At 34.8% G+C, this 22731-nt stretch overlaps 4 protein-coding genes and 1 long non-coding RNA gene across 9 annotated transcripts; 3 read left to right on the top strand and 2 right to left on the bottom strand.

Moving 5' to 3' along the window:
- Nucleotides 1–167: 167 nt before the first annotated feature.
- Nucleotides 168–3351, top strand: LOC124449631 (ATP synthase subunit alpha, mitochondrial-like). The gene is made up of 10 exons (XM_047000575.1): nucleotides 168–357; nucleotides 866–1105; nucleotides 1174–1514; nucleotides 1675–1739; nucleotides 1814–1897; nucleotides 2008–2159; nucleotides 2276–2443; nucleotides 2524–2688; nucleotides 2789–2933; nucleotides 3025–3351. Exons 1-10 carry the CDS (start codon nucleotides 298–300, stop codon nucleotides 3252–3254), a joined length of 1650 nt encoding a protein of 549 aa, XP_046856531.1. The 5' UTR covers nucleotides 168–297; the 3' UTR covers nucleotides 3255–3351.
- A 74-nt stretch (nucleotides 3352–3425) lies between these two features.
- On the bottom strand, nucleotides 3426–5586 carry LOC124449686 (BLOC-1-related complex subunit 8 homolog). 3 transcript variants are annotated; one of them, XM_047000658.1, is made up of 8 exons: nucleotides 5419–5586; nucleotides 5090–5202; nucleotides 4641–4705; nucleotides 4519–4564; nucleotides 4396–4439; nucleotides 4216–4312; nucleotides 3779–3841; nucleotides 3426–3563 (listed from the first exon to the last, which is right to left on the bottom strand). In XM_047000658.1, exons 1-8 carry the CDS (start codon nucleotides 5459–5461, stop codon nucleotides 3537–3539), a joined length of 498 nt encoding a protein of 165 aa, XP_046856614.1. In that variant the 5' UTR covers nucleotides 5462–5586; the 3' UTR covers nucleotides 3426–3536. The 3 variants fall into 3 exon arrangements, with proteins under 3 accessions (XP_046856614.1, XP_046856609.1, XP_046856617.1); XM_047000653.1 differs by having other exon boundaries at nucleotides 3715–3841; nucleotides 5419–5585; XM_047000661.1 differs by lacking the exon at nucleotides 3779–3841 and having other exon boundaries at nucleotides 5419–5584.
- A 30-nt stretch (nucleotides 5587–5616) lies between these two features.
- LOC124449614 lies at nucleotides 5617–21356 on the top strand. 2 transcript variants are annotated; one of them, XM_047000563.1, is made up of 9 exons: nucleotides 5617–5896; nucleotides 6628–6722; nucleotides 6815–7052; nucleotides 7135–7380; nucleotides 7507–7746; nucleotides 7982–8638; nucleotides 8925–9281; nucleotides 9355–9661; nucleotides 20939–21356. In XM_047000563.1, the coding sequence occupies exons 1-8, from the start codon at nucleotides 5740–5742 to the stop codon at nucleotides 9639–9641; spliced, it is 2277 nt and encodes a 758-aa protein (XP_046856519.1). In that variant the 5' UTR covers nucleotides 5617–5739; the 3' UTR covers nucleotides 9642–9661; nucleotides 20939–21356. The 2 variants fall into 2 exon arrangements, with proteins under 2 accessions (XP_046856519.1, XP_046856511.1); XM_047000555.1 differs by lacking the exon at nucleotides 20939–21356 and having other exon boundaries at nucleotides 9355–10249.
- LOC124449697 lies at nucleotides 10258–11325 on the bottom strand. The gene is made up of 3 exons (XR_006949505.1): nucleotides 11150–11325; nucleotides 10644–10708; nucleotides 10258–10352 (listed from the first exon to the last, which is right to left on the bottom strand). It is a non-coding gene; the product is annotated as an uncharacterized LOC124449697 (long non-coding RNA).
- Nucleotides 11382–20367, top strand: LOC124449537. 2 transcript variants are annotated; one of them, XM_047000477.1, is made up of 16 exons: nucleotides 11382–11618; nucleotides 11973–12067; nucleotides 12171–12408; nucleotides 12491–12736; nucleotides 12858–13091; nucleotides 13253–13773; nucleotides 14025–14211; nucleotides 14301–14546; nucleotides 14680–14919; nucleotides 15313–16205; nucleotides 16478–16945; nucleotides 17393–17683; nucleotides 17859–18080; nucleotides 18527–18758; nucleotides 18892–19976; nucleotides 20223–20367. In XM_047000477.1, exons 1-15 carry the CDS (start codon nucleotides 11459–11461, stop codon nucleotides 19434–19436), a joined length of 4818 nt encoding a protein of 1605 aa, XP_046856433.1. In that variant the 5' UTR covers nucleotides 11382–11458; the 3' UTR covers nucleotides 19437–19976; nucleotides 20223–20367. The 2 variants fall into 2 exon arrangements, with proteins under 2 accessions (XP_046856433.1, XP_046856440.1); XM_047000484.1 differs by lacking the exon at nucleotides 17859–18080.
- Nucleotides 21357–22731: the final 1375 nt, after the last annotated feature.

Below are 22731 nucleotides of genomic sequence, written 5' to 3'. Positions count from 1 at the left end.
AATTCTTAATTTTCTCAGGACTATTGAACTTCAGTACTCTTTGGCAGCTAAATACAGTTTGAAAAATGAAAATAATATAAATAAATTCCTACGAAAGCTGTCAAACAACTTTTATTTATCAAGAACATCATAACCACGCGCGGCTCAATTAAACATCGCTCACTCGCGAGGAATACACGAGTGCATCGGTTCAAAGTTTGTGCGCAAGCGTAGTACGTGCTTCATGTGAAATCTCTGTTTCTCAACATCTCTTTCCATAATTTTGCTCGTAATTCATCTTAAAAGAGAGTTTAAATTATGCTTTCAAAAGCAATAAATTCGTCCATAGTTCGTTCTTTGGCTAGAACCTCATTAAGGGTGAGTTTGCGTTCATTCAATTTTGTTTCAAAAGCTGTATTATAGCTGCCATCTTTAATGCCGGCGTGGAAGTATAATTTTTTATATTTTGTCAATTGTTTTGAACGCACACCACACATATTTGTAATAATGGTTTTTCCACCATGTGAGTGCTTGAAGATAATAAAAGAAAACATTTGTTGACGTAAAAAAATCATTACAGACATTTCAGTTTAGGTATGTTGCAAAATGCAAGGCGTGTTTTGTGGTACCCCACTTTTCGTTTGAATGGATACCCCACTTTGAGTTTGAGTGGATGAGCTGAATATTTATGTTTTAAAATACCCATGAAATTAAAATTAAAACTGAAAACTTTCCTTAAAGTTTGCAGAAAAACTCAAAAAATAAATATTACATGTATAAATTTTGCAAAATGTTGGGTGGTGAAACCATGTACAAAATCATTACATGTGCTTGTCTTAAAACATGCAAACACAACTGTTTTCATTGGCTTGTCAATTTTCTAAAGGGTTGTGTTAATAATGTGAAGCCTAGTGTCAGACATCTTAACACAACGACCAGATGTCTTGCTGGTCCCGGTACAGCGGAAGTGTCCTCTATTCTTGAAGAAAGGATAATAGGCACTACAACTAAAGCTGAACTTGAAGAAACGGGTCGAGTACTGTCAATTGGTGATGGTATTGCCCGTGTTTATGGCTTAAACAAAATTCAGGCGGATGAAATGGTGGAATTCTCCAGTGGTTTGAAGGTTTGTCAGATGTTATCATTTCGATTTATTAAAAAGCTTGTGTTGAGTTTTGTATTATCAATCTTCAGGGTATGGCACTCAACTTGGAACCTGATAATGTTGGTGTTGTCGTATTCGGAAATGACAAACTGATCAAAGAAGGAGATGTCGTGAAAAGGACTGGTGCCATCGTGGATGTCCCAGTTGGAGAGGATATCTTAGGACGTGTTGTTGATGCCTTGGGTAATCCTATTGATGGCAAGGGGCCCATAAATTGTACAGAAAGAGCTCGTGTAGGAATAAAGGCTCCCGGTATCATCCCACGTATATCTGTGAGAGATCCAATGCAGACTGGGATAAAGGCTGTTGATAGCTTGGTTCCCATTGGACGTGGCCAGCGTGAATTGATTATTGGAGATAAGCAAACTGGGTTTGTATTTTATTGGTTTAAGTTGCCTCTGAAAACAAACAGATTAATTATTTGATAGTCATGTGATAAATTAATATTGATGGCTTAAATGACTGTAAGTTTTATGTTGGATGCTAAAGCTTTTTAATAATATAAAAACTGCCAAATATTATACTTGTAGGAAAACTGCTATTGCGATCGACACAATTATCAACCAGAAGAGGTTCAATGATGGTGCTAATGAAAGTAATTATCTGCTTTATGCTGTGTAGTTTAAGTTAACAGGTTGATGAACACAGTTTTTTTTCTGCACTTTTCAGAGGAGAAATTGTATTGTGTATATGTTGCTATCGGGCAGAAAAGAAGCACAGTTGCGCAGATCATGAAAAGATTAGACAATGCTGGTGAGAATTTGGACATGAAAGTTTTTGAAACCATGATGGTCGTATAAATTTGATGTACGAAAGCATTATTGAAATCTCTGAATGTTCAATGTTTACAATTTCTTCATCAGATGCATTAAAGTACACCATCATTGTGAGTGCAACTGCATCAGACGCTGCACCACTGCAGTACTTGGCTCCATATTCTGGCTGTGCTATGGGAGAATTTTTCAGAGATAATGGCAAGCATGCTCTCATAATCTATGATGATTTATCAAAACAGGTAACACTTGGAAAACTTTCAAAAATTTCAATCAACACCCAGAACCTTTGCCTTGACTTTCAAACTTCAATCTTTGAATGGAAGATGCTAACATGGTGATATTTTGTTCAATACAGGCTGTAGCCTACCGTCAGATGTCCCTTTTGTTGCGTCGTCCACCTGGTCGCGAGGCTTATCCCGGTGACGTTTTCTATTTGCATTCACGTCTTCTTGAGAGAGCCGCGAAGATGAATGAAACTTTTGGTGGTGGATCACTGACTGCCTTGCCCGTCATTGAAACTCAGGTAATGTATCAAAACAATCAACTTTTTGTTGTTCTTGTTTAAGTTCAATTCACTCAAGCATGATTTTTTATGCTTTACAGGCAGGCGATGTGTCATCATATATTCCAACAAATGTCATCTCAATCACAGATGGTCAGATTTTCTTGGAAACGGAGCTTTTCTTTAAGGGTATCCGTCCTGCCATCAATGTTGGCTTGTCTGTCAGCCGTGTTGGCTCGGCTGCCCAGACAAAAGCCATGAAACAGGTATGTGGTTGACTGACGACATCTCATGGATTTAATAACCTTGGCGACATCTCATGGATTTACTAACCTTGAAATAATGCGTTGTTTACAAATTTGACAGGTTGCTGGCACTATGAAGCTGGAGCTTGCTCAATATCGCGAGGTTGCTGCTTTCGCACAATTCGGCTCTGATTTGGATGCTTCCACCCAAGCTCTTTTGAATAGAGGTGTTAGACTGACAGAACTTTTGAAGCAAGGGCAATATGGTAAGGATAATTTTGGTTGAAACTGTTGCCTTTAAAAGAGACAAAGTTAATCAACAGTTCTTGTATTGTCAATTTTTTCTCCTCATCTTAGCTCCTATGGCAATTGAGGAACAGGTGGCTGTTATTTATGCTGGTGTACGAGGTCACCTAGATAAAATTGATCCTTCCAAAATCACCGATTTTGAAGTGGCATTCCTTAAACACATTCGTGATACCCAGCAAGACTTACTAAAGAAGATTCAAGTTGATGGTCAACTAACACCAGAAAGCGATGAAAAATTGAAGAGTGTAGTAACAAGTTTCCTACAAACATTTGAATAGGAAGATTTGCTTATGAAAGTTGCTCCACTTAGTTTACATGTTACCCTTCCATTAAGAGGATTATTGTAATTAAAAGGAAACTAATTTTATACCACAATTTGTCTTTTTACTTTTTTGTTGTGGCCCACTAAAAAGAATCCTTTCTTTGCAATAATCAACACAAACATATGGTAGTTCTTTCAAACTTTATTTAAATGCATTCTACTACATGATTCACTAGTCCATTATATGGAAAGAATAATTTGTTTCAAGGTAGAAAACATCCTTGACCATCTGTTCTCTTCATCTTTTACCTGCTTCTTCTTCAACCTTTTCATGTAATAAATATTTGAAGAAAACATTTCTTATATTATAAAGGTAAAACCTTTGAAGCAGCAGCATTTAACTCTCAACTTTAAACTTTTATGTATACAAAATAGTACATTTATCTCTTTTAATATGCATTGCTATTGCAACTCACTTGATTCAATGATTGGTTTAGTTTATTCATTAAGATAATTTTCTGTAGAATCATGAGTACTTGCCCAATGACTAATTAAATCATCTTGACTAGTCCATGCTATCATACAAGCTGGACAAATAAAACCCTAGAAAATATGTAGGAATTTATCCATGATTTACCTTAAACGTTTTGTTAAATTAATATTTGGTGATCTAAACTATGATTACAGATTAATGCACATTTTTCTTTAAAGTATTAATAATCTGTTCAACTCACAACATATTTAAAGCTGTGTTTGGGAAAAATATATTCTAAATTCTACATCACTTTGTTATTAGGATTAGTGAAAGCCAGCTTGATTTTTACTTCTACGTACAAATATCAGCAAAATTATCATTCGTATCTATAGAAAATTCATTCATTGTTTTTCCAGTAATTGAACACACTAACATTTACATTGCTGAAGTAAAAAACATCCTGGCTTTGCAATGGATTGACTAATAACTTTCATATTCCTACCTCAATAATAGCTTGCTCTGTATTCTCTTCAATGTTAACACTGTTTTGAGTTGACGATTTAGCATGATCTAGCTCATTCTTTTGAGTACTCTCCAGTCTTGAAATAAAAATCACTTGTTAGCAGCATAGTTAATCATAAAAATAAAAATCTTAAGTATTATTTTCGACAAGCACCCCAACCTTTGTAGGTTTGTCTTTGATGCAATGGCACTTTTTAAACATTCCTATTGATAATACACAGTTTTTTCGATTAAATAGGCTTTCAATTACTAGGTACTATGAAGCGACCAGTCAGATGTTCACCTGTATAATTGTAAAGTGTGGACTCCAGTCGATGCTTTTTACTGTTCTTGATAAACATGAAAAATGAATCGTTTATTATACATAAAAAAACTGAAATTTGAGTACAATCCTGTTTCACTTACTTCAATGAATATTCAACATCATAACTTGCACCTTGCAAACTCGAGTTAAGATTTTGTAGCTCTATCTATAAATTGCGATGATTGAAGGTTATTTGTCTCTGATGTGGCTATCTGCTTTAATTATGTCCAATGAAAAGCACAGTCTTGAAGAAAAATTTAATTGTCATTATTTTATTTGTAATTTAGAGTTCGATTTTTATCAATGAACTTGAATGGGGCTTGAAAAAAGTTTCTTCCTCAATTTAGGAAATTCTTAGGGCAGGTTGAAATATATTCTCTTAACTGAAATTTTTGCAAACTGCAACTGAAAATTTTGTAAACTGCAGACCAGAGATTTGAAACTAGTGCACAATGGTACCAACTTTGCCAAAAATATAAGAAATCTCAGGTGCACTAAACTAATTTTCCAGTCTGGCTGTTTCCTCCATTACTTTCGATAGAATGCTCACCTTCTTTTCAACCAATTCGGGTACAGAACGCTTAACATGTTCCTGGATTCTGTAGAGACCCATTGATGGATCATTCAACATTAGATGAACTGTTTCTGAAAATTTATCTGTAACTGCAGAAAAACTCAACATGACTTAATTTGTAAGTCGCAGTATTCAAAACACTACTACATGACACAGTAGTTAGTATTTATTTCAATTGACAACAGAAAAAGAAAATTGGAAAGCAAATTTGAATGCCAGTAACCAGGCAATACGCGGCAGTACATGGCACACGATACTTAAGCATTAATATTTAACTGCCATGACGATTTTTCCCTTCATAATACCTTTAACAACCTTTAAATCCGTTTCTGATAGAAAATGAGCCATTCTAAAATTTCACATTCAACATATACTATTGATTTTTAGCGACATTTTCCATATGCGTTCTCCATTTATCTTTATATTTTCATACATAGTGATATTTGTGGTATACTGAGTCCGCAATCTACCAGCAAAACACGTGACAAAACACAAAATCCACACGATTGTTTATACTTTTCGTGGAATTGTTGTGAAAGTGAAATTCGTTTTGGCGATTTCACAATTTTAGGTCTCTGACAGAGGTGATTATGGCCTAGCGTATATGAGTTGGTCAACTGTACGCAATGGATGATAGTAGTATTGTTGTCTTAAATCCTCCATCAGGAGTAAGTGAAGATGAATTCGCGCTTCACTTTCAGAAGAAAAAGAATGGTGGAGGTTACGTTAGCGAGGTTAAACTGGAGAAAGGTGTTGCTTTTGTAGTCTTCGTCTCTTTGGCAGGTTTGTTGGTGACAAATGAATTTATCGAAAGTAAACGTTTATATAAATTAAGAATTATGAATTATCTTATGTTTCCATAATTTCGTAGAAGCACTATTGCTAATGCGCATTTAATATACACGACAATTTTTTTAAAACAAAACAGACATGTTTCGACATCTCATGATGCCATCTTCAGTATAAGTGAAATAATAAATAATAGAAGGTTTATATAAAAGTAATATGATACATAAATTACAACAATAATAAAGAAATAAGATAAATTAATGGGGAGCGTCCGAGCGTATAATAAACTAAATATTTCTTTATTATTGTTGTAATTTATGTATCATATTACTTTTATATAAACTTGTATTATTTATTATTTCACCTATACTGAAGATGGCATCATGAGATGTCGAAACATGTCTATTTAAAAAAAAACTCGTCGTGTATATTAAATGCGAATTATCTTATGGTATCGTACATTGTCTGCCTTTCATAACTCATCTACATTATCTGATTTTCATTTGTGGCAATTATAGGGTAATTGTGCTTTGTGAACATTCGCTTTTTCTCTGAACGTCTCTCTACTTTTTTTTTGTTTATTTTAGCAAAGTTTAACATGCTACGTATGTGTAAACAATCAGTAGTTATTGTATTCATAATCATGACTGCGTGAAGATGACTGAAAGGTACAAAACCTGTGAATCATCTACTGCCTTCACATCCCAACCGTATTATTTTTATAGATGCTGTAAAAGTCGTAAATCATCCTGAAAAGCAAATAATTAAGGGTTGTGAACTTGATGTTCGGTCATACAGTTCATGGTTGAAGACTACTCAGGTATTTATATTTTATGGTTAAATTTTTGCATACTATGAACACGAGTTATGCAAACTGTTCTATTCGTTTCAATAGTAATTAATTTCAACTAGGATGATGAAAACAGTGCCTCGGGCAACAATGACGACGTTGATTCAGTTCCTACAAAAGATGACGAGGATAAAGCCACGATCTATGTTAGCGGTCTTAAAGAGTCAATGAATGATGAAACGATCGCACTATTTTTTGAAAATAAACGAAGAACTGGTGGAGGTGAGCTTCGTGATGGGAAAGAAGGATTTGAGCGATTGTCACCAACCGTCGCTCGTTTAACTTACGTTTCCTCAAAAGGTAATGTGGAAACTCAAATGATGAAAAGGAATTAAAAAAATAATTTTTAAGAAACGTATTTCGTCTGAACGAATCTCCTTAGACGCTGAAAACGTGCTGAAAAGGGCCAAAGAAAAGCTCCTTGTACTCAATGGGTGTCCTGTACAAGTTACCGCTGACTATATACCCACCGAGGATCGAAGTATATTGATGGTCACAAATCTCAGTCCTGATACAAACGTGGAAACGTTGAAGAACTTCGTTGAAACAAAGAAACAAACAGATGTGATTAAAATCGTTCTTGGAAAACATGGAAAAGCTGTTGTTATCCTTGAAGAGGAAATTAAAGGTATTCGTGGGTCGATGATCAAAAATTAGATTACACTTCAATGATTTCAATAGTTTGCACCTTGTTTGGTTTGGCAAACTTCAATTCTTGTACCGCTCGACTTATTATTGTTTGATCGATTTCTAGATGAAGATGATTTCAAAGAAAAGATATACTCCAGAAATTTCATATTTGGAGGGCGTTCAGTTTCTTTAAAATTTGCTCCACTGACCAAGGGAATAAAGGTGAAGAAAATACCAAAAAACACAACGAAAGATGATGTCAAACATAAATTTTCTAATCCCAGGACTGGTGTAGGTGAAGTCATCAATATGGAGTTTGACCAAAATAATGGAATTGCCAAACTTTTTTTTAAAAGTTCGTCGGGTATGTAAACTTTCTTCTTGGTTATCGTTTTTTCTCGTAATGAACCATATTTTTTCATGAAATGTTGCAATAGAAAGTTAAGTATACGAACTTTACAAATGAATCTTCACGAAACTTTATTTGAAAATACTTGAAAGGTGAACCATATATACAGTGTTTGCTTGAATTGCGTTTCACATGAACGCTTTCGGTAATAGTGTTCTGGTTCTTACGAAGAATTGAAATTTCATTTTAGTTGTTTCAACCTTGGTGAAGAAAGATCATGTCATTAAGGAATCACTTTTAACTGTACTGCCTTTATATGAAGATTTTGAAGAATTGGACGAATATCAAAATAAAATAACAGAATTTAATGGCGACATCCCTTGTGAAAGCGACGTATTTTATCATATATTGCTTCATCACGATGTGTCTCAGTTTAATTTTAATTCCGTGAAATACGATCAAATCAAGTCAACTTTTAATTTCACAAAGTTTATTGAAGATCCCAAAGATGGAGAAGATCTCAGTAGAAGGTTGAAAACATTAGTCGATTCTTTTGGAAAGGAAACTTTAGCGATTCCCACAGTTGTGTTTGATAAGGTAAAGCATGAGGTTCTGGGAAAGAGAGACGAATCTGAGATCCAAGTACGATTTGAGAAGTCAAGCGTTGTTCTTGTTGGACGGAGGAAGGACATCACGAGGAAAAAAAGAGTCATAAAAAGATTAGTCAATGAACTCACGGTTGTGGAAACAGTGATCAATGGAATAAAGAAGTTTTTTGATGGAGAAATGGATGAAATTCGTAAAACAGCGAGTGATATCGATGTTGATATCAAGATAAAAGTCATCCAAGGACAAGTGTGGTTAAATCATCATGTCATTCATGTCCCAGATGATGGCAGCGAATCTGGTACGATTTTTAAAGAAATTGCATACAGTTCTTTACACTACAGGATTTTGAATAGAAAATCTGCACCATAGAAATGAAACAACACTAATGTTGTTACGATATTTAACAGGGACCGCGGAAGATCGATAATCGAGGGAGCTCATGTTATAGCCCCCTCAATTGCAAATCTTTCGCAGTCCCAGTTTAGTGAATGAGTGTGCTTTGAAAGTTTGAAACTATGTGTTGATTTGAATTTTTAACGAAGTATTTTCTCCCAATTATTCTTACTAGCTAAAATTTTTCTTAGTGTTACCTGCAGGAGATTCCAAAACTAAAAGTCATAGTTCAACAGTTCCTGACTATTGGGAAATCCCTACAGATGACAGTATATATCATGCCTTCGAGCTGAAGCCAAACAGTTGGGAATATACGAAGGTGAAAAACGCATTTTACCAAACTACAAGCAACGAAATTGTGAAGATTGAACGAATACAAAACCCTGGTATATACGAATTGTATAATGTAAAACGAAAAACTATGAAAGAAAAATATGGCGACGGGGATTTTCCTGATAAAGAGAAACAACTCTTTCATGGTACTTCGAAGTATAATGTTGAAAAAATCAATGCAGGTGGACTGAACAGAAGCTTTGCTGGAAAACATGGTATTGTTGTGCTTACATTTTCCAGATTTTATTAATGCTTTATGTTGCTGTAATGTATTTTTCAAATCTATAGCAAATCCTTTTGGTAAAGGTGTTTATTTTGCACGAGATGCCAGCTACGCCCTCAGGGATACATATTCTCCAAAAGATGCAAATGGATTACGTTATGTGTACTATGCTAGAGTTTTGGTTGGTGACTACACTAAGGGTGATTCAACCATGTTGGTTACGCCATCAAAAAACACCGCAGATCCAAATGAAACCTATGATTCTGTCGTCGACGACACCAAAGATCCTTCAATATTTGTAATGTTTAAAGATTACCAGTATTATACTGAATATCTTATTACTTTTAAGTAACTTAAGTCAATTATTTTAAGATGCAGAAAAATTTTCTTCTTTGGATCATGTATTCGTGGAAACTACTTTATACTTTTGATGGTAAGGCCCATTTCATAAGTTGAACTTTCCACATGTCAAATGGATTAAAGACAAAAGAAAATGAGATAACATTGCTAATTATCATTTGTTTGTAATGCATTCGGCACAAGTAAAGTTTGACGTTTGAAACAGGCCTAAATGATAATTTAATTACACAATACACAGAGAAGCTCTAAGTATGAAGAAATAAAAAGTCACATGCACTAGAAGGTGTCAAATCAGAAATTATTAACACCAACCACCATAGCTTTATAAATATTGGAAAGTTATTCTGTTGACTTTCACACATTTTAGCAGACTTGGATGCATCCATTTAACCTCATTTGAATAAAGAAGTAAGATGACTGAACTTCTAAAGGAAGACAAGAGTCGCTACTAGTTTTAATTTTAAATTCAATAGTTAGAATTTTACGTAGAAATGTAATTTTATTCCATTTATTTTGCGAAAATGTAATTTTATTCCATTCTGTAAAAATGTAATTTTATTCCAAACTTATTAATCCTTATTAGACAAGTAAACTCCCCTTTGTATGTAAGTTTGTCTTCGATGCAATGGCACTTGTTGAATCTACTATCAATTGTAGCGATGAGATCATGCTAGTTGAATGGCACGATCATTGGCATGGCTGCCTACAAATTTGGTTATACTGTGCAAATATTTTGTTCTGTCATTGCAAGTACAAACAATACATTTTTAAAGAAGTTGATAATGCTAACTTATCTAAGATTTACGTACATTGGCTATGACAGGGGATAAGATAAGCAATAACATATGATATATAATGGTACACCTGTATAATGGTAAAGTGTTGATTGCAGTTGATATTTATTTAAATTTCTGGATTAAACATCAACATAAAACAATTTGACATACTGTACATCCAAAACTGATGTCTGAACATATTAAACTATTTCACTTACTTTGATGAAAATTCTACATGATAACTTGCACCTTCTAAACTTGAGTTATAATTTTTCAACTCAATCTATATCAATGATCAAAGTTAACTTATTCATTTCTGATGTGGTTATCAGTCGTAGTAATGTCTAACAGTGAGTCTTTAAGAACAAAATTTTGTATGTCATCATTTGGAGTTCTATTTGTGTCGAAGAGCCCAAATGGGCCTTGTATATAGGTAAACTCCTTACATAACATGCTACACGTTCCTGGAGTCTGTAGAGGCCCATTATTCATTGATTAAAGGATTGTACAACAAAAAATGAACTGTTTCTGTGAATTTATCTGTAATTTTACAATAACTTGTTAACAATATGGCTTGATTTGCAATTGGACATTTAATATCCAACAACATATTGTACAATTGTTAGTATATATTACAATTGGAAGCAAATTTTAATGAATGACATAATATATAAACACATATATTTAACTTCCATAAGTTCTGTCATATTTATTTTCATAATACCTTTAACAACCTTTGACTCCGTTTCTCAATGTAACTAAGCCATTTCATTTGTTTTCGTATAATATATTATGCTGTTGACTTTAACCAACATTTGCTATTTACTTTTATTCAATTATTTATTTTGTTATACCTCGAGCCCGCAATCTAACAACAAAACACGTGACAAAACACAACACAAAATCCACATGATTGTTTATACTTTTCGTGGAATTGTAGTGAAAGTGAAATTAGACTTGGCGATTTCACAATTTTAGGTCTCTGACAGAAGTGATTATGGCCTAGCGTTTATGAACTGGTCAACTGTACGCAATGGATGACAGTAGAACAATTGTCGTTTTAAATCCTCCATCAGGAGTAAGTGAAGATGAATTCACGATTCACTTTCAGAAGAAAAAGAATGGTGGAGGTGACGTTGATGAGGTTAAAGTGGAGAAAGGTGTTGCTTTTGTAATCTTCGACTCTTTGGAAGGTTTGTGGTGACAAATAAATTTATCGAAAGTAAAACTTTATATCAATTATTTAGTGCAGTATCTTTTCCGCCTTTTATAGTTGAGCTCAATCATCTGACATTGGATACTACACTAATACAATTGTATTTTGTGAACTTTCGTTTTCACTTATTCACTCTGAACGTTTTAGGAGCGATTGAACGGTCCCCAGCTTGTGTTTCTTTTATGTTAATTCAAAGTTTGACATGCTGTATGTCTATACAATTAGTAATTCTTGTATCAATTACTACAGAGTAAAGATGACTGAAAATAAATGGTAGAAAGCCTGACAATCATCTAGCTTCCTTCATATCACAACCGTATAATTTTTATAGATGCTGTAAAAGTCTTAAATCATCCTGAAAAACAAATAATTAAGGGTTGTGAACTTGATGTTCGGTCATACAGTTCATGGTTGAAAACTACTCAGGTATTTATATTTTATGGTTAATTTTTTTACCAAACTATATGGTCTGTGAGCACGAGTTATGCAAACTGTGCTATTCATTGTAAGTATGATTGCTTTCGTTTAGGAAAGTGAAAACAGTGCCTCATGCAACAATGACGACGTTGATTCAGTTTCAACAGAAGATGATAAACAGAAAGCCACGATCTATGTCAGCGGTCTTAAAGAGTCCTGCACTGAGGAATTGATCACGTTATTGTTTGAAAATGAAAAAAAGTGTGGTGGAGGCTATCTTCGTGATGGGAAAGAAGGATTTGAGCGATTGTCACCAACCGTCGCTCGTTTAACTTACGTTTCCCCAAAAGGTAATGCGGAAACTTAAATAATGAAAAAGAATTAAAAAAATAATTTTTAAGAAACGTATTTCGTTTGAACGAATCTCCTTAGACGCTGAAAATGTGCTGAAAAGGGCCAAAGAAAAGCTCCTTGTACTCAATGGGTGTTCTGTACAAGTTACCGCTGACTATATACCCACCGAGGATCGAAGTATATTGATGGTCACAAATCTCAGTCCTGATACAAACGTGGAAACGTTGAAGAACTTCGTTGAAATAAAGAAACAAACCGATGTGATTAAAATCGTTCTTGGAAAACATGGAAAAGCTGTTATCATACTTCAAGAAGAGATTAAAGGTATTTTTAGGTTGACGAGAAAATATTAAATCAAACTTTGACAACTTTCTTGCTCGCGCTTAATTTTTTACGTGGAGTGAAGAGGCGTACCTCGTGATTTGTTGTTATAATTGATTTCTAGGTGATTCCAAGGAAGAAAACAATTCCAAAAATCTAAAATTAGGAGAACGTCTGGTGTCTTTGAAATTTGCTCCACTGAGCACGGGGATAAGTGTCAAGAAAATACCAAAAAATGCCAAAAGCGAAGATGTCGAATATAAATTTTCTAATCCTAAAACTGGTGGAGGTGAAGTCATCAATATGGAGTTTGACAAAAATAACGGAATTGCCAAACTTTTTTTTAAAAGTTCGTCAGGTATTTGATATTTCTTCTGGGAAACGGTCTTTTCTTGTAATGGATGTTAATTTTTCACGAAATATATTGGAAGAGCTTTTATACAAAATCAAACTTTATGGATCATCATCTGAAAAGACCACGTTGTTCAGTGTTATTTGAACTTACGTATTTCATTTTAGTTGTTTCAAACTTGGTGAAGAAAGACCATGACATCATGGAGACACGTTTAACGGTGATCCCGATGTATGAAGATTTTGAAGAATTGGACGAACCTGAAAACAAAATAACAGAATTTCATGGCGACATCCCTTGTGAAAGCGACGTTGTTGACTATATCAGGCGTCATCACAATATGTCTCAGTTTGATTTAAAGTCAGTGACATACGATGAAACCATGTCGACTTTTCATTTTACAAAGGATGTTGAAGGTCCTAAGGATGGAGAAGATCTAAGTAAAAGATTAAAAGTATACGTTAATTCTTTTGGAAAGGAAACGTTGGTAATTCCCACAATTGTTTTTGATCAAGTAAAGCTGAAGGTTCTTGAAAACAAAGTTGACTCAGAAATCGAGATAAGATTTGAGAAGCCAAACGTTGTTCTTTTTGGACTCAAGGAAAAAATCACGATGAAAAAGAAAGACATCGAAAAATTGGTCGATGAGCTCACATCTGCCGCCAGGACGGAATCCGTTAAAATTACGGTAAGATATAAAAAAGGTTTAATACTACAAATCATATTTGAAAACTTTTCTGGTAATTTTCGTGCGGTTATTTTTACCTAATTATATCGTCTATGAACACGAGTTTTGAAAACTGCACAGTTTATTACATGTACTCCTGGAGTCAAAGTATTCACTTTACCGCGCAGTTTATCTTATGCGTAATTGTCTCCAACAAAAGGAAAATGCAAAACATTGTCTTGGGCAACAATGACGACGTTGATTCATTTCAGGCAGAAGATGATGAAGACAAACCCACAATTTATGTTAGTGGTTTTAAAGAGTCCTGCACCAAAGACTCAATTACACTATTTTTTGAAAACAAACGAAGATGTGGTGGAGGTGAACTTCGTGAGGGAAAAAAAGGATTTACGCGATTGTCTCCAACCGTAGCTCGGTTGACTTACGTTTCCTCAGAAGGTAGTAGATATCAACTTAAAGGATAAAAAATTATATCAATATGTGATTGTTTGTGGTAATGTATATGTTGCTTGAACGAATCTCCTTAGACGCTGAAAACGTGTTGAAAAAGGCCAAAGAAACACCTCTTGTACACGAAGGGAGTCCGCTTCAAGTTACCGCTGACTACGTACCCACCGAGGACCGAAGTATATTGATGGTCACAAATCTCAGTCCTGATATCAGCATGGAGACATTGAAGGATTTTGTTGAATCAAAGAAGAATACAGATGTCTTAAAGATTTTTCTTGGAAAACACGGAAAAGCTGTTGTTATCCTTGAAGAGGAAATGAAAGGTATTTTTAGTTCGATTATCAAAGATTACTTAGAACTTCAATGATTTCGATTGTTTGCCGTTGTTCGAGTTTGGCTTGATTGAATACTTGTACCACGTCATGGATTATTGAATAAAAAATTTTTGATTTTTAGATAAAGATGATTATAAAGAAAAAAACAGCTCCAAAAATTTGACACTGGGAGGGCGTTTAGTGTCTTTCAAATTTGCTCCATTGACCAAGGGGATAAAGGTGAAGAAAATACCAAAAAATGCCAATAGTGAGGATGTCAAGTATAAATTTTCTAATCGAAAAACTGGTGGAGATGAAGTCACTAATATGGAGTTTGACCAAAACAACGGAATTGCGAAAATTTTTTTGATAAGTTCATCAGGTATTTGAACGTTTTTCGTGGCAACTGTCTTTTTTTAAAAGGATGTTATTTTTTGATAAAATATTGGAATAGCAAGCAGAGCTGAATTTAGGGGAGCCTTGACTAGAGTGGGTTGCGGTAAGGGTGCTAATTTCCCAACAAAATACTAACATACGAAACATTTAGCCAAAGCAATTGTGAATAGTATTTGGTAGAGCACACTTCCATAAATCAACTAATCATATCAAAAAGATATCAGAATTTGACAAAAAAGTCTGACATACGAGCGACAAGTAGCCATCAAAAAATAGTCAAAACTAGAGCCCCTCCCCCCCCCCTCTTACAAAAGCATTGTGAATCCATCCCTGATAGCTGGCTTGCAAACTTTAATTTTGAATTCCAATTTCATTTTAGCTGTTTCAAACTTGGTGAAGAAAGATCATGTCATTAAGGACACGTCTTTAACTGTACTACCATTATATGAAGATTTTGAAGAATTGGACAAACCTGAAAATAAAATAACAGAATTTCATGGCGACATCTATGGTGACAGTGACGTCATCAACCATGTACTGCTTCATGACAATTTGTTACAGTTTGATTTAAAGTCAATGAAATACGATGAAACCAAGTCGACTGTTCATTTTACAAAGGATGTTGAAGATCCCAAAGATGGAGAACATCTTACTACAAGGTTGAAAATATTTGTCGATTCATTTGGAAAGGAAACTTTAACGATTCCTACATTTGTATATGATCAAGTAAAGCAAGATGTTCTTGAAAATAGAAATGAATCTGAAATCGAGGTTAAGTTTGAAAACTCCGGCATTGTTCTTATCGGACGCAAAATCGATGTCAAAACAAAAAAGAAAGATATTCAAAAACTGGTTGATAAACTCACAGCTGCCGCCAAGAAGGATTCCCTTGATATTGAGATAAAAGATAAAGAGAAGTTTCATTTTTTCATTGCCATTGGATATTTCAAAGATCTCTTGATCGAGTTTCCAGGTGTGGAAATTCCTGGTATTGAAGGGAGTACCGGAGGTAAATTGACTGTTCTTGGGACAGCTGAAAGCGTGAAAAACATGAAGTTGAGAGTTTTTGAGGATCTTGATAAAATACACGTTATTAAAATCGAGATGAGTGATCGTCAAATTGATTTCTTAAAACGCACAGAATGTAAGATAGCCAACGAAGTATTAAAGAAAGACAAGATAATGTTGATTCTTAAAGAGGTTGAAGGCCATGTTGGCGCTAAAGGTTTCCAGCCTCAGTTGATGTTCTTGAAGGAGCCTGGTAACGTCGAGGTAAAGCGAAATAAATACGAAATTCTCTTCTATAAAAATTATAACGCAGTTAACTTATCAGTGAATATCGCGCAACACTTTCGTTTTCACTATCACTAATTAACATATCTAAATATGGTGTAAACATGCTTCTTCAGGCAGCTCACTCTTTTATAAAAATTTTTTTTATCAACTTGAGCTTGATTAGGTGCGTCATTCATGGATGTTGTTATGATACATATAGTTGTATATAGTGCGTGAATATTTTTAATGTCGGTGTCTTGACAAATTAGGAAGAACGAGTTGTTGAAATCATAAAATCGAAAACGTCAGAAAAGTTAGTAAAGATTGATGAAGAAACTGGAAAATTTTTGGCAAAGTCCGACCATTTATTGACGTTTACAAAAGACCAATTGAATAAAAACAAGGTTTTGATATGCACTGAACTCGCGAATCCAGATAACATCTGGATTATTTGTGAGGAATCTAAGATGAAGGATGCCGAACAAGATTTGAGAAATTTAATTGCCGAAAAAAAAATTGAAGACGGCGTTTTTAAACCAGTGATATCCGCAAAAGTTCGTTTCCTACAAGAACATCGTTGGGACAAAATCATGAGCAAAATGCAGGAATTGAAAAATGAAGGAGTTGATGTTGAAAAAACTGCCGATGAAAATTCACTTCGAGTGAAGGGAACTCCAAAAGGAAAAAAGAAAATGATAGAATATCTTGATAAGAAAGCAGGGGGAATTAATTCAAAGGTTCGTATTTCTGGTGTTTTTCTTTCGAAGAACTCTTGATTTTCTTTATTTCGGACAGTTTGGGTTTGTTCATTGAACTTGTCAAAAGATAATTACAAGCTTTTGTATTTGTGACCTCAATGGATCGCAGTGACGTGGAATTCATGATCTTTTCGGTCGCTTTTATGTAGTCGAACATATAGATTTTGAAATAATTTTTCCGAAAAAGCCTGTTGATGTAGCGTTTGGGTTTCTTCATTTCTGTGAGTATTAAGTTACCTTTAGACCACATGTCCTTGCATTGTAATCCATAAAACTTTGTTAAATGGATTATAGTTAGGTATTAACTAAATCGTGATCCACATGATCCAGTGTGGTTATGTACGTGGTCAATCACTTATCACTTAAAGTTCTCGATCTATTAAAATTTCTGGGAATTATTAAAATAGTGTCTCCTTTACATTTTAGACCTTCCCGCTTTCCAAACCGGGAATGAAGAAACAAATGAGTTTGGATGCAACAAATGCCATCATTAGTGGAATTGAAAAAAATCATAACTGTGTGATTGAGAAAATTATGGCTCACGATCTAGACGAAGCCAAAGATGATTTCGCTGTTGCTGAGGATGATCATAAGCCGGATGGGAAATCAGCAATGAATCTTCCATTCGATTCTATGTCTTACGTTAATGATAAAGTTGTAAAAATGACTTCCGGTCAAAGAATCACCATAGCTGTTGGTGACATTGCAAAAGAAAAGGTAAGCTGGCCATAACGTTGTCAATTTACAGACCTGTTGGAAGCGGGTAAGAGAAATGAGCAGACTGCAGCCCCTGGGATTTTTACTCTCCCTCACTTAATGGTGCTTGCTGCTGATGGACTTGTATTATCTTCTGTAAAATATGTAGTGCATAAATTATACATGTTGTCTGTAGGTTGATGTTATTGTCAATAGTACAAATGAAAAAATGGATTTGAATGCGAATCCTGTTGGAAAGGCTTTACTTAAAGTTGCCGGGAACGACTTTTTGGAGGAATGCAAGAAAATTGGTGAAATTAAAGTTGGAGGTGTTGTGGTAACTGGAGGTGGAAAACTCAACTGTAAAAGTGTTTATCATGTTCGTTTATCTGAATGGCAACAGGCCAATGGAGCCAAGGTAAATAGAGGAAATTAGATGATCTTAGTTGACATGCTTTGGAGAAAACAGCAAGCATCTTGTTTTAAAATGAGTACTACGAGTAAAATTGAATGATTTGTATTTCATTCTTCTATAATGCATTTTCTGACAACACATTTGTTTATTTGGCCTTTCGATCTACAGCGGTTACAACATTGTAAGTCTCAATTGTAACTTTGTATAGTGACGTAGCAAACTCGACAGTTGTGGGTCCCATATATATTCTGCTGTATTATGTTCTTTTCAAGTCAATTGTTTTTTACGGGTTATATAGGAAAATGGTGCCCCTCTCCTTTATCGAGCTTGCCACCCTACTGTTGTAACTTTGTTTGTTACCCTATTCATTTATTCCCTTTCACTCGTAGACTGCAGATTGGCAGGCTACATTCATGCGTCTTCAATCATATAATTTTGCCCATACGCAGGTTCTCAGGTCTATAGTAAAGAATTGTGTCACGAAAAGCGAAAGCCAAAACTTCCATTCGATTGCATTTCCCGCCATTGGAACTGGAAATTTGAAATTCCCACGGTCGGAGGTTGTTAAAATCTTTTTTGAAGAAGTCACTTCTTATTTTACTGTGAATCCTCAATCGAAAGTTAATAATGTTCGATTCGTGGCGTACGGTGGAGATAAAGAAACCGTTGATGCATTCTTAGGTTTGTTGAATAATGACGTAGTTATTTAAAGCGAAGCTTAAGTCAAACATTGATTGTGTTTCATTCAATGCAATAATAAGACCACCAGGCATTGCCTTGGCAACACACTTACAATATTTTTTGTTGTATTCAGGTGCTGTGGAAGAGATGAAGCCTATTTTATCAGCAACTAAAAGAAATATTCCATCACACGATCTGGGCTTTCCTGGCCAATCACAATCTGCATTTGTACAATCCTTTACACCAAGTAGCGCAACAACAAGTGAAAACCCAGACGGTAGCCTAGAGGTAAAGTTTCCAAAACAAACACCTCGAGTTGAAATCGTCTGCGCTGACATCAGCCAAGAAACCACTCAATTGATAATGCACGTGACTAATGAAAACTTCTCGTTGCAAGGGGGGGTCGCCAAGGCTTTGGTCAAAGCTGGTGGTGATAAAATCGAAGAGGAATGCAAAGCCCTTGGAACAGCCCCTCTGTTTTCAACACAGTATACTGGTGCTGGAAAGTTGTTAGTTAATCAAATTGCTCATGTCATAGGCCCCGGGAAACCCAGCTATCAAGATCTGAAGAAATGTCTCGACAATTTTTCGATGATTTGTCAGGAAAAGGCATTACAGATGTATCCTTTTCTGCCATCGGTGCCGGTGCAATGGGTTTCTCGGAAAGGGAATCTGTGACTTTGATATTCGATAATGTAAGCCGAATGGCCCTTAGCAAAAATCCAACTCTGAATTTGGTTCGCATCGTGATATTTGAGAAGGGAAAGTTTGATCAATTTAAAGATGCAACGAAAACATATTTTTCATCTGAACCAGACGCAAGACGCAATCCAAAAAAAAGTTCTAAAAGTTTTAATGTTTTTCGTTCGAAGAAATTGGGTAAATCAAAGATTAAGGTAAAGGATCCTGAAGCGAGTGGTTTGTCAGTCAAGATATTTTCCGATGACATGAAGTATGTTGAAAGTGCTTGGTCAGACTTTTTAAAGAGAATGGAAGAAAATATCGTAGAGCATACCATTTGTAACGAAACAATCAAAAAATTTGGCGAGAGTGAAAAGAAAAAAATTCGTGAAGTAGAGCGTAACTTTGATGTCACAATTAAGGTAGACTTCACCAAAGGAGAGGCCTGTATTAATGGTCATGTTACAGATTTTCCTGAAATTAACGACGCATTGGGCAATATGTTTAAAGAAATTGAAGAAAGAGAAAACAGCAAAGGTAGGATCATTTTAAGTGCGGAAACTGTGCGTTAGAAGAGTAAATTTTAATGCTCAAGTGCAATGGGGGAATTTCGACGTATTAAAATTTAGTGGTATATTTTTTTGAGAAATATGAACGAGTGGGTTGAATGAGTTGAATGCTTTGATCTTGCACTTTTTTTAAGCTATTTCGAATGAATTAATCTTTTTCCTTCACACTACATCTTCAATATTGAACTTTTAAATGTTTCGTTTGGTTTTGTAGTTCCTGACTATTGGGAAACACCTCCAGACGATAATGTATATCATGCCTTCGAACTTCAACCTAAGAGTGATGAATATATGAATGTGAAAAACGCATTTGACAAGACCGCAAGCAACGAAATAGTGAAGATTGAAAGAATACAAAACCAGGGTATATATGAGCTGTATAATGTAAAACGTAAGGCTATGAAAGAAAAATATGGCGACGCAGACTTTGCAGATAAAGAGAAACAACTCTTTCATGGTACTTCGAAGGATAATGTTGAAAAAATTAATTCAGGTGGACTGAACAGAAGCTTTGCTGGAATACATGGTATTGTACTTGGGACGTTTAATTTCTATTTTTATCTTTTTTCATTGAATTAACTCCAATGTTTTTTATGTTTTCGTTGGTTATTTTTAAATCTATAGCCACCGCTTTTGGTAAAGGTGTTTATTTTGCACGAGATGCCAGCTATTCCCTTAGGGAAACATATTCTCAAAAGATGCAAATGGATTACGTTATGTGTACTACGCTAGAGTTTTGGTTGGTGACTACGCTAACGGTAATTCAACCATGTTGGTTCCACCATCAAAAAACACCGCAGATCCAAACGAAACCTATGATTCTGTCGTCAACGACACCAAAAATCCTTCAATATTTGTCATGTTTAAAGATTACCAGTATTATACTGAATATCTTATTACTTTTAAGTAACTTAAGTCAATTATTTTAAGATGCACAAAATTTTTCTTCTTTTGATCATGTATTCATTCAAAATGTCTCAATGAACAATTGCATGTGAAGTAGGGATCATAATAAAATGTCCAACCTAGTCAATCAGTTATTTTTTAGTAGAAATGAAAAATTCATTGCACCAAAAGCTGTTTAGTAACAGTAATTATTGAATTATTGTATTTACGTTTAATCAATGCACTTATCATAAAGGTTGACTAAGCTGGGAGTTAGTCCCACCAATAAGTTTCCTGCACATGATTTATTGATTCTGATGTATTTTAGTTCCACTGATTTTGCTCAACTTTTTTGCCTATATTCAAACTTTCACTTAGAGAAGTATTTGTATTGTGTTTTATATTTTCTGCACTTCTTACTTCGACAATGTGTATTGCAATTAAAAAAATGCTCAAGTGTTGAGATTTTTTACAGTGTTGTTTTTTCGAGTGATTTTCTCTGTTAATGCAAGCTTTTTTCATCTGTTTAAACGTGCAAACGTTAGGCATTTCTTGATACGCGTTCTGATTAGAAGTTTTGAAGGACCTTTCTAATTCCGAAATTACTTTTCAGAGGAATGCTTACCAAACCTAAAAACGCTCCGCGTATTCTAGCAGACGTTTGGATATTCTTAGTGGTGCCTTATTTTTTGTGATAAGTTTCAGTCAGAGGATTAGCACTATAACGTAGATTTTATTTCGGGCTTTATGTGGAAATTGGAATCTTTCGGAGGCCGAGGAAGATTTTTGAGTTTTGAACGATCGCGGCAGTCCTCATCTTATTGTGTTTGAACTTTGGTGTTGCTTGCTTGTAATAGCTTAAAGTTGCCTTAGGAAATCAATGAATGACATAATGATAGTAAGTTGTCACCGCGTCACCATCATTTCCACTACACAACATGCACGCCGTTCGGACCTGCTTTTTCAAATCTGTAAGTCGCACTTTTTCATGAGACAGCCAAGCCACAGAATGGAAGTCTGGCTTTGCCTATGTTGAATACAAGCACGGTTCTGATGCATCAAAAACAGTTCAAAATCTCAATGGGAAAGAGGTTGGCGAGAAGAATATCCTTGTTGAACTGGCACAAAACGGTGCAGGAGGGTATGCAGTTGCTGGGGCCATGTAATTACACAATACACAAAGAAGCTCTTAGTACAAAGAAATAAAAAGTCACATGCACTAGAAGGTGTCAAATCAGAAATTATACATACCAACCACCATGGCTTTATAAATATTCGAAAGTTATTCTGTTGACTTTCACACATTTTAGCAGACTTGGATGCATCGACTTAACCTCATTTGAATAGAGAAGTAAGATGACTGAACTTCTAAAGGATGCAAGAGTAGCTACTAGTTTCAATTTTAAATTCAATTGTCAGAATTTTACATAGAAATGTAATTCCATTTATTTTACGAAAATGTAATTTTATTCCATTCGTTAAAAATGTAACTTTATTCCATTTTGTAAAAATGTAACTTTATTCCATTTTGTAAAAATGTAATTTTATTCCAAACTTATTAATCCTTATTAGACAAGTAACTCCCCTTTGTATGTAAGTTTGTCTTTGATGCAATAGCACTTGTTGAATCTACTATCAATTATAACCATGAGATAATGCTAGTTGAATGGCACGATCATTGGCATGGCCAGCCACAAATTTGGTTGTATTGTGCAAATATTTTGTTCTGTCGATAATGCTAACTTTTCTGAGATTTACGTACATTGACCTGACTTGCAGGCCGGCTACGACAGGGGATAAGATAAGCAATAACATATGATATATAAAGGTATACCTGT

This window comes from Xenia sp. Carnegie-2017, unplaced genomic scaffold (assembly GCF_021976095.1).
Source record: "Xenia sp. Carnegie-2017 unplaced genomic scaffold, XeniaSp_v1 HiC_scaffold_13, whole genome shotgun sequence".
NCBI lineage: Eukaryota > Metazoa > Cnidaria > Anthozoa > Malacalcyonacea > Xeniidae > Xenia > Xenia sp. Carnegie-2017.
Note: the sequence above shows the minus strand (reverse complement) of the source record. Positions and strands in the feature narration are given on the sequence as shown.